This window comes from Carassius carassius, chromosome 30 (genome assembly GCF_963082965.1).
Source record: "Carassius carassius chromosome 30, fCarCar2.1, whole genome shotgun sequence".
Taxonomy (NCBI): domain Eukaryota; kingdom Metazoa; phylum Chordata; class Actinopteri; order Cypriniformes; family Cyprinidae; genus Carassius; species Carassius carassius.
The window spans coordinates 20,076,950-20,088,983 of NC_081784.1; the positions used below are offsets into that span (position 1 = coordinate 20,076,950).

The 12,034-nt window shown below is 35.5% G+C and overlaps 1 protein-coding gene across 1 annotated transcript in view; it reads left to right on the forward strand.

Moving 5' to 3' along the window:
* The window catches only part of LOC132110854 (semaphorin-4G-like), a 35,559-nt gene that overhangs the window by 3,874 nt on the left and 19,651 nt on the right, over positions 1 to 12,034 (forward strand). The window contains exon 2 of the mRNA XM_059517875.1: positions 2,836 to 3,110. Coding sequence (XP_059373858.1) covers positions 2,984 to 3,110 — 127 coding nt within the window. The 5' untranslated portion in view covers positions 2,836 to 2,983. The remainder of the gene's footprint in view (positions 1 to 2,835; positions 3,111 to 12,034) is intronic.

Consider the following 12,034-nt stretch of genomic DNA (forward strand, 5'->3'; position numbering starts at 1 on the left):
GTCTAAAAGGTCTAAAAGTGCTGAAAGTGCATTCAAAATCAGAATTAATCTTAGAAATAAACAATGTTTTAGGATTTTGAACTATTTTAGACAATTTTATGTAGAATTAAGAAATATGTAAGATTTGCTTTGTTTTTAGGTCACCATTCAAATGTTAGAAAATGAGTGACACTGACTGTGCTAACAGTGATGTTGTAATGAATTTGTAAATATATTACAGTATGCAAACTGTTTAATGTATTATTTTTATTATATAATATACAATATATTCACTACAATTCAAAAGTCTGGGGTCAGTAAGAAGAAATTAATACTTTTATTAAGCAAGGACACATTAAATAGATCAAAAGTGACAGTAAAAATATAGTGTTACAAAACATTTCTATTTAAAATTAATTATGTTCTTTTGAACTTTATTTATAAAAAAAAAAAGATGCATCATGGTTTACACAAAAAAATAAGCAGCACAACATGTTTTCTCAATTGATAATAATAAGAAATGTTTCTTTAGCAGCAAATCATCATATTAGAATGATTTCTGAAGGATCATGTGACACTTGACAATTCAGCTTCGCATCACGGTGTTAAATTAAATTTGAAAATGTATTCACATAGAAAACTGTAATCTTAAACTGTAATAATAAGTAACAGTATTTACTGTATTTTTGATCAAATAAATGCAGCTTAAGTGACTTCTTTAAAAAAAAAACATAAGTAAATAATATTAAAGCATATTTTACATTTCAGCTTTGCTCTTTGATGTTGTTTCTGTTGTTGAAAAGAACAGTATGAGGGATGCTGATCCGATAAACCTCTCTGGCACAGTACTGCTGATTCCTGCACTATAGCAGGTGTGAATTCAAGCACATCTGTGCAGTTATGTTTGAGATAGTTTGTTTTGTGTGTTTAATTAATACAGAGGGAAAAGGAATGAAAAAGTTTTGAATGAACAAGAATATGGTGGCCTAGAAAGCCACTGGAAATGTGTTCTCTGAAGAGGAGATGCTCATCTGGTGCGTAAGCCTTTTTAATGGAATGAGGGAGAGAGAGTGTTTATCTGAGAGAGGGGGAGAAGTCTGGAGTGTTTACAGAAGAGACTGAGTGTGTTAGAGCAATGGACGGAGGTAGATGAACAGCTGGATGCTCAGGCCACTGTCCTGCTAAATCACATCAAACTCACACACACAAGCACAGTGACTCCTTTTTAAGTAAAGACCGTGACCAAAAATCACAACAATAAAAAGTGTAGTGTCAAAGTGCAAAACATTTGACCTAATTTACCATTTAAAAGTTTTAGATATCAAGAAGCGAATAGTAGTTTTGATAGATATCTTTAAAATCATGTATGCTCACATTATATGAAAACTTCAGTCATATCAGCGTCCTTCAAAAGGCTGTTTTATACTGCATAAGGTGAGTCACCCTCTCATAGTGGCTGCCATGTTTAATAATACTCTCATTTATAATACTTTAATAATAAATTATCATGGGTGATAAAAACACCTGCTTATAATCAGGCCCAGATTAAATCTGTGAACTTCCTTCTGTGATTTTCTCAACAAAAAAAACAAAACTTTATCTTTGTCAAGCACCAATTGACAGTAGTTTTTTTTATTATATTTAGGCCTATACATTACTTTTCAAGTGTTTGGGGTCGGTATGACTTTTAAATGAATGAATGAACTCTCTTAGATGCTTGCAAAGGCTGCATTTATTTGATCAAAAATACAGTAAAACAGTAATATTATGAAATATTACTATAAAAAAACTGTTGATTTTAATATATTTTAAATGTAATGTATTTCACTGATGGCAAAGCTGAATTCTCAACAGCTAATTCTTCAGTCTTCAGTGTCACATGATCCTTCAGAAATCATTCTAATACGCTGTTCTAAAATGTACGATTTTGTTATCAATGTTGAAAACAGTTGTGCTGCTTCATAGTTTTGTATGGTGATACACATTTTTTTTCAAGATTCTTTGAAGTATAGGATGTCCTAAAGAAAAGGATTTAATTGAAGTTTTAATCTTTTGTAACATTATAAATGCCTTTGCTGTCACTTTTGATCAATGTAATGCATACTTGCAAAACAAAAGTATAATTTCTTCAAAAATCAATCAACCAACCAAACAAACAAACAAACAAACAAACCTTTGAACTGTAACAAAACTAATTTCCACTACTACATATCCATTTTTCCGCTCCCAGTTTCTCCAAATACGAACATAAAAACTCTAGAGCATTTCCAGACTAATCCTACCTGCTTTTGATGCAAGGTGATATAAGTCAGAGATGATCTGTGGCTGAGTTTGTGATATTTGGGTGTAGTCCTGGCTCTTCTGGATTAGGACTCACACTATTCAGTTGTCATACATTAATCAGCAGCTTATTATTCAATGCAGTCACCTCAGACACAGCTCAGGATTAAAGGCCTGAAAGGTCGGTGTCACTGGATGCGCAGTTGCATCCTTTGATCTTCACTTTGACATACCACTGAGTGTCCATGAGCTTTGTGCATGTGTCACTCAGTCTTTTTTAGATTTGAAAAGAAGACTTCATTCTTATTAGTGTAACCTTTTAGTGCCACAGGGTGCACTGCTTTCCTTTCAACATGCCCACGTTCCTTTGTTCCGTGCAAACTTGAGAATCTTGATAGTTGGTTGTCCTTGGGTGATCTGGGCAGAGGACCACAGATAAATTGTGTTATTTGAGAAATCTGATTATGTTGCAGATCACACGCTTCACCTGATCACATGTCAGCTTAACTATGACATCAGCGCTGACTAGTCATTTCTGTACCTGTCCTAACCATCTTGTGTTTTCTTGTTTTGCAGAGTGAAGCGCCTGAGGGAAAGAGAGCTGTTTTATTTTTTAAGTGAAGAAGAGTAAAACAGCAGCATTTGTGTATACCAGAGGAAACGGAGGGGTGAGCAGCAGTCTCGTGGTACTCACCCCTCCTGGTCAGACTGCTGATACTTGAAGATGTTGACCCATAGTGCATGTCTGCTGTTCTTAATGTTGCTGGCTGTTGTGTCCACTCTGTGGGGTTACCCCTTTAGACCCCCGCTAGACCTGGATGTGACCCCCAGAACTACAGTCCTCTCCAACGGTATGATATACACGCTTTTGTTTTTCTTTCATTCATATAATCCTGAAGAGAAATATCCACCAATCAGACAAGTCACTGTTACTATGGAAACAAATGATGGCAAAAAGAGCTCTGTGACCATCCACACCCACAAAGCATTGCTAATATCTTGATCGAGTCTCCCTACCTTCTCAAACTAAATTAACTATATTTATTAAATATATTTTAATAATATAAAATATATTATTATATATATATATTAATATATATATATATATATATTTTTTTTTTTAAGAAATTAGGTTGCTTTAAATTGATCAAAAGTGGAAGTTGCAAAAGATTTCTGTTTACATAAAGCACTGTTCTTTTGAACTTTCTATTCTTCAAAGAAGCTTATATTTTATCACAAAAAAAATATAAAAATATATGAAGCAGCACAATTGTTTTCAGTAATAATACTGATAAATAAATGTTTCTTGAGCAGCAAATCCACATATTTGAATGATTTCTGAAGGAGTAATGATGGTGAAAATTCAGCTTTCCATCACATCATAAATCATAAATAGCATTTTATAGCGTATTAAAATTGAAAATAGTTCTTTTAAATTGTAGTTTTATTTCAAAATATTGCTGTTTTTAATGTATTTTTGATCAAATAAATGCAGCCTTGTTGACCATGAGACTTTACAAAGGTCTTACCAACTTTTGAACAGAATATGAGATGTACTGTCATTTTTCAATTATTATTTATTATTATTTCAATCACAAAATGTTCTTTTGATTTTCATAAATTTTTGTTAGAGCTAGAGTTGGTTTGGATCAAGTGTTAATGAACGCCTTAGTGAAAAATTGTTTGAAATCCCTTTGGAGCAAATCATTGGGAAAAATGCTTCCAGAACTAAGAGTGCTGAAAAAGTGGGTGGTGACTGTTATGCTCTATATCATGGTATTTAAATATGATAATCATTCAGTGCCATGGTATATCAAAATATAACAGTTTATTTGTGCATTAGCATCACAGTAACATGGTACTACCACAGTACATTTCTGTAAGCATTGCAAGGGTTAATTCTGAAGTAAATTAAAAGGGCTGCTCAGGCAGATGCAGAGAAGCTGCTGTGTGCTCATGTGAGGGGGAGTGGGGTCATCAACTGTTTATGACTCTGTACTTAATCATGCAGATGTAAGCAGGGCTCTATCACACTCGTTTAGATGACTCGCTGCCTGCCAGCTTGAATTTTGTTTATCTCTTCGCTGTTGAAAAATAAAACGCCTTCCTCTCACATCTGTGAAGCAGAAATGCAGGACATAAGGCACAATAAGCCAACCCAAGGTTTCCTTTATCTTCAGTATTTAGTTACACAACCGCTGAGAGACTTGAGGCCTGTGTTGAGTTTAACAACAAAGAGAGAGCGGCAGGTTCACTCTCCAAGACCAGTCCTACTATTGCTGCTAGGCCAATGACAGAGAGAAAGAGTGCTGAAGCAGATTTTCAGTGCAGAAGACAGTCCAAACTGTTTTAAAGGATGTAACATTAGAATGGTCAGAGGTCTGAATGACCTCCTCTTCTAGGTTCATAAACGGTCATCCATAAAATGCGTTGTTGTTCTGTTGTAAGTAATCTTAAAGATTCCTAAATGCATCTACTTTCGGAAGGCCAAATAAAGTGCTTTTGCTTTCTCCTAGATACACTCAGCATTAGAGCTGTAATCGGGCCTTAAAAGTTAGGCTCGACAGGACTTGAGCCCGACAGGTTTCGGCCCGAACCCGACAAGTAAATTTTGATTGGCAGCTTTTTAAAAGCCCGAACCCGTTTACAGCCCAACATTATTCAAATGTGCGCACACACAGCTCTTTTGCCTTGTGTCAAGAATGAGTCATTTATACATGTTTTAACATAATTTATTCATAACTAACGTAGACTAGACCACTTGGAAGTTGGAATAAAGAAATAAAATAAGTCCTCTGTGACATCTTAACATCTCAGCACTCTATACAGTCATAGGCTCATTTAGCCTATAAATAGACCAACGCACCAATAAAAACGAGTCTTTTTTAACAAATTAAATTAAGATAAATTTTAAATTAAGATGGGTATTTGGCAATAACGAAATTAAGATAAAGGCTCCGCTAGATTTGCTTCGCCACTAGCAGCTGACATTTAATAAAAGAATAATGCCAACATTAGCGTAAATACTCCGTCCACATTATGCATTTATTAAAATAAATAAAAACCTTTACTCACAGAGATTAGGCTAAGCCTACATGTTTTTGTGGAGGAAAATGATTGAATCCACTGTAGATGGCTTCAGCGCGTTCCTGCGCTCACTGATGGTGCGTCATTATTCACTCATTATTCTCATTATAAACATGGTCAAAACTTTTCCACACCTCAGACTTTGCTTTATTTGCTGGTACAACCAGAGGCAAGCCTCCGTTACACCTACTCAGCATCCACTTTCACATCTTTCTCACGCTAATCGAAACACATCACATGAGCACTCGTTTACCTCGCAAACCGGAGCGCAAGCCCGAGCCCGGCCCGAGCCCGCGTAAGATTATATAAATTAAGCCCGAACCCGACTGAACCCATCGGGTCCCATCGGGTTCGGGCAAAGATCTTCAGCTCTACTCAGCATCTCCCTGACATGGCTGCTTCAACACTAACTGCAGTTTCTGAAGTCACTCCTTTCTTTGTGTGAACATGTGGGCGGCATTACGCAAATATTCCCACATAGTGACATAGACATGTGGGGGCGTGTTTGAATGAGCCGTTTTAGGGGGGTATGGCAGAGTTTTAACTTTGATAAAGAAGTTCTCTTTGGGTTTGAGACTTTAGTCTTTGCAACTTTACAGATCTTCTTTATGCACCAAAAGCTTATAACACTCCAAAGAGAAAGGAAAACTTGAAATCGATAAAACTCTTTTCTAGTACAGTAATGCTGCCTTTGCAAATAGCTTAAAATAAAATTAACTTTAGTATGTACGAATTTTGTATAACAATTATTATATTTTTATTAAAATAAATGTTTTGATACATATAAACATCCGACTCAGCTGTGTAGTGCACAAACCAAGAAACAGCACAAAGTAAAATGTATCACATAGAGCTGCTCAGAGAACCCCAATTGGCTAAGGCAGAGGCCTTGCTGGACCATAATCCATCCCTGCACACATTAGTCTGACAGATCTTTTCATTGACTTAGCATCATCTACTGCACTTACAAAACCAGTGAGCTAATCTCTCCTCTCATCATTTCATTTAGCTTCCCTGTGCAGGCATGAGCGGAAAATGAGATGTTAATATCAAACCCCTGTTCAGCAACAAGCAAGAGATGAGAGTGTGTAAATAGGTATTCATTAAACTGGGGTGTTTTTGTAACACTTGGCGCCCTCAGTGAAAAGACATGACTGAAGAGGAAAATGTATATTTATATATATATATATATATGATTGGCTGAGAGCCTTTTCCAACAGTGTACTATTCTATTGATAACAGCGCTCCAACTGTTTCACTGTTTGTATCACTACTCCCAAAACCTGCTAAAGAGAGTCAAAATGATCTGTATTCCTGTATTTTCTAATATTTCTGTTGTTTTAATCAATAATTCTTATGTTAAATTTTAACCGGCCTTATAAACTAGGAGTACTCTCTTACATATGTGCCACATATCGCATAAGATTTTTATTCAGAAGTTTTTAAGTTTTTTTAAGTTAATATTTATCAAATATCAATTAGAAAAATTGTATATTTATAAGTTATAACTTTTTTATTAGTCATTTTCATTGTTATTGTTTGTTTATTTTTTAATGGGAAGAAAATAATGTTACATTGATGGACAATTCACTGAAGTATTATTGTTGTTGTGATTATTTGACATTTTATTACTTATGAGTTTGCGATGATTAAAGCCTTTAATGCCAATATGGCATTAATAATGGTATCTTTGACTTGAACATAATCACCCATGAACACCCATTTAATGTGGACTGTATGTCTCAGGAACCCCAAAGCTTTAACTACAGAGTGAGTCAGTATCCTCAAAACCCGTCATCACCTCTTTCTGTGGCTGCTTACTCATTAATGAGTTCAGAGAGCGCTGTACTTTACAGCCTAGTAACCCTCAGAGACATGAGACAGAGTCGAGATAGTGACAGGCTACCTGAGGGAGGACAGTGTAAATTATATTTGCACTGTATGTATTGTACTCCTCAAAACACCCTGAGCACACTCATTATGCTTCTGTCAAATATCAAAGCTCACACTGCTGTGAAACTGCGTGAAGCGGCTGGTTTTAACATGACTCGCTGGTTCTCGGGAGACTTTCACTTGTTTTTTTAGCAAATACACAGTCTCTCTCTCACACATACATACACAAGGCCTCTGGGATGACAATCCAAATCATTTTGTGAATGTCATATTGATTAGTTAATTAGCAGTGCAGTTGAGCAGACAGAGGGTGTGTGTGTGTGTGTGTGTGTGTGTGTGTGTGTGTGTGTGTGTGTGTGTGTGTGTGACAGGAGTGTCTTGAGTAAATGTACTACTTTAATGTCAGTTTGTAAAGGTCTAATGGTAGTCATTCTGCTCTCAGTGCTCAGTTGCATATTCACTACATGGCTCACATTATAGACATCCCCTTTTAATTGACTGGTTCGGCTAGGCCCTCAATTCCAGTGCAGACGGATTCAAATGTTACAGCATGAAATTATATCCTAGAGAATTTTATGCTTCATGGACTTGAATGGGATCTAATCTCTTCATCCATATTACAACATCTGTTTGGAAAAGAAGAATCATTAGGGTGAACTCCCTATTAATACTATTTACACATTGCATAGGGCTGTATTTGTTTAAATATTTTAGAATTTTATTAACATTTCAAATGACAGTTTTCTACTCTAATATATCTGTTTCTATTTTAATATAATTAAAAATGTATTCTTTGTATGTATTCTAAAATGTAATCTGATTAGCTGCTCAGGAAACATTTATTATTATTATCAATGTTGAAAACATTTGTGATAGTTAACATTTTGGAAACCGTGTTACATTTTTCTGGATTCTTTAATGAATAGGAAGAACATAATTTACTTGAAATATATTGTAACAAAGTAAAAGCCTTTAGTCACTTTTGATCGATTTGATGCATTCTTGCTGAATAATAGTATTCATTACTAAAAGAAAAATCCAAGCTTTTGAGCACTATAGTGTATATCGTTGGGGGTAGTGCATTACAAGTAACTCGAGTTACGTAATCAGATTACTTTTTTTGAAGTAACTAGAAAAGTAACGCATTACTTTTAAATTTTCAAAGAAATGATCTGTTACTTTTTCAAATAAGTTACATTGTTTTCCCATCTATTGACTGACAGCGCTCCTGTCCGTGTGTGCTGTGTGAACATGATGTTACTGTAGTTCTAGACTAAACATTGACATGCATGAACTAATATCACTTGCACAAAAATAGATTCAGTACCCCTCAAAAATAATAAAAATGGTGAAATGCAAACTCAAAACTGCAATAATCAAATGCTAACACAAAAATCAATTATGTATTTAAAGGAATACTCCTCTCCAAAATGAAAATGTAGTCATTAATCACTTACCCCTATGTCATTCCAAACCCATAAAAGCTTTGTTTGTCTTCAGAACACAATTTAAGATATTTTGGATGAAAACCTGGAGGCATGTGACTGTCCCATTCACTGCCAAGTAAATGTGTCAAGTGTCAGCTGCGACACAAGGATACGTTTTCTACGTGTATTTATGCTTTGATTCGAAAGAAAACAGCACATCCTTGTGTCGCGGCTGACACAGAAGAGAGTAAGCTGCGTGCGTTCAGATCATATTCTCCAAAATGGCGCTACAGAAAGAGGTGATCACGGGTTTTGAGGATACTGACTCACTCTGTAGTTAAAGCTTTGGGGTTCCTGAGACATACAGTCCACATTAAATGGGTGTTCATGGGTGATTATGTTCAAGTCAAAGATACCATTATTAATGCCATATTGGCATTAAAGGCTATAATCATCACAAACTCAAAAGTAATAAAATGTAAAATAATCACAACAACAAGCCCCTCAGTTTTCATCCAAAATATCCTAAATTGTGTTCTCAAGATGAACAAAGCTTTTATGGGGTTGGAACGACATTGGGGTAAGTGATTCATGACAATTTTTTTTATTTTGGGGTGGAATATCCCTTTAATCCAAGTATCTGCAAACCTTCAATTATCCAATTCAACAATTACGTAAAAATGACTTTAAATAAACATGACATTTGTTTTGTTTTGATTGTTTTTTGTTTTGTTTTTGAACTTTCTTCTCTTGTGTCCTATTCTTCATGCAATCCAGAATGGCAGCACAGCTGAATGTTTTGTTTGAACTTTTTGAATATACATTTTCTTTAGCCCGAGAATTATTAATTTCACTTTTGGTGTGAAAGGCTTTTTGCCAAAAACAGAACACTATTATATTGAAAACAAGCAAGAAGCTCAACCCAGATGAGAAAAAGTAACGCAAAAAAAAAAGTAAATGTAATGCATTACTTCCCATAAAAGTAACTAATAACGCTATTAGTTACTTTCCTAGGAAGTAACACAATATTGCAATGCATTTCTTTTAAAAGTAACTTTCCCCAACGCTGGTAGTGTATAATAGTAAATAGTGTTATGTATGGCAGCTGAGGACAAATACAATCTGCAGTTGTCTTTTCCTGTAGTGCTGAGTCATTTTGGTGGGCTGCTGCCTCACCTTACCTGCCTCAATGGATTAGGCTATACTTTATTCAGAGAACAGGAAATGCAGGTATTGTTCTCTATTGCTTCATTGTTATTCCACAATGGATCTTAAACCAGACTGAAATACAGGAATCTGTGATAAAAGAAGCAGAGTGTATCAGCTGTCTTTGTTCTGAGGTATTTTTAGGGCCAGAACCTGATTTTACTAAGTGTGACATGTTCCTGGATCAGCATCTTTGTTGACCATGGAACAAAATTGTGATTAACCAATCAGATTTGAAGAACCAGTTTATAGTTTTTGTGAAGTTTAGGCTTATAATCAGTTTTTGGTGCTTGTACATCAGTGTCTTTCATCTATAATTTTCTCTGATTTTAGGAGTTACTCTTGGTTCAGGTTAGGTTTAGGTGTAGGGATATGATCAAGACTAAATTTTTGGTTTAAAAAGTATAGTTCCTGGGTCAAAAAAATATGTTGATCTAGGAACACACTCAGAAAAATCAGGACGTGCCAGAGGTTTCATTACTAATTTCCTTTTTTATGAAAGAATTTATAGCATTTTTATTCCCAGAATAATTAAATTCTTACACATTCCTAGAAAATCAAATGCTATGGTGGTTGCATTGTAGTGATGTCAGAGAGTCATACTGTGGTATAGTGAATGATTACAACATTTGTAAACCATTGTAAATAGAAGGGAGTATAATTGTCATCAGTTCACCCACTTCAAACAAGCTCTGTGATATTTAGCTTTGTTTTATGTATTTGGTCTTCCTATCTTGAATTTATTTATGTTTGGTATAATTGTATGGTAATAGGGAAGGGCATGCATGACAGTTATTTGGAAGTAAATTTAATTGCCACAGTAAATTAATCTACAATATGTATATAAACATCTGGCTTTTTCGATTTGTTTTAATGGAGAAAAACAACCGCATTCTTTGTGCTTGGCATTTATTTACACAATTTAAAAAATACATTGTTGATTTTGTCTAAGTTGTAGAATAATATGGCTATATATATCAAAGTTTGAGACACAGAATACTAACGTGGTACTTGTATACAAAACCATAGTATTAGTATGATATCATATCCAAAAAAGAAACATAGATAGAAATTTATTTTTATAAGTGGAGCTGCATTGATAATCCCAACGTTGTGGAGGTTGAAGCCAAAACTCATTCCCACTGAACAGTGTGTTTAGTTTGCCAGTGTTTCATTGACCTGCATTCATTCCTCGTAAGATCCCATGATCAAGTTGAACAGACAACCGTTTGTGCTACTTTAAAATATGAAGGAGCTCTATTTGAGCAATCAGTAAAACGAGTAATTCTGGTTTGGGGAAATGAGAGCATGTCTCTGTTGCACTTCAGTGTGCCTGAGAATGACGAGCACGCCTAAGTTGTGTGGTTTGTGTCTGTGTAATAGCAGGCCTGTAGAGTACTATCAGTCAGGTTACTGGTCTTGTTCGTTTGGATGGGCGTTGCTCCATGATGAGCCTTTGCCACATCTCTTGACATTTGTTTGAAGTTCAAAGCTGCTCTCCTCACCCCAATGTGGGAATATAGAGGAGGTCTCCGTGCTGTGTGCATGGAAACCTTTGTTCTGTTTGAATAACCTTGGCTTGTAATTCGTTTACCATTTTGAACTGCTGTTTGTGTTGAATCTGGAGCCTAGTGGAAAATACAATGTAACGTGTCAGTATGAAACTGTAAATGATATGTGGATGGGAATGCATTTGGGTGTGTGTGTGTGCACTGTGTATGTGTACTGTTTATTCTGGTGTATAATGTTATTTGTGGCCAGACTAATAATGTGTGCAAGTCTCGGCCTAGTTCGGTCCAGCTCCATTGGGTTTGAGATTGACCCTGTGCTTCTGACCCACTGAAGAGTGACAACTGAAAAGTTTCTAGAGGACTGTGGGAAATGCGTTGTGATCTAATAGTGTATCAATCTGTTCTGTTAACATCATTGGCTCAGTTCTGGTGACAGAGGGTAAAAATAAAGAGGAAAGATGACAGCAGTTGGAAACGAGCACAGAGTGGATCATTCTGCTGTTTAACTTTTAGCCAGCAGATTAGACTCATGGCTTTTCTTAAGGCTCATGAAATTGGTTTGATAAATGCAATCTTCCAGTCTCATGACCTCTTGCACACTAATTATTATTTAATGATTCTTTTCGGCCAAAGCAGAGTTTTCAAGTAGCG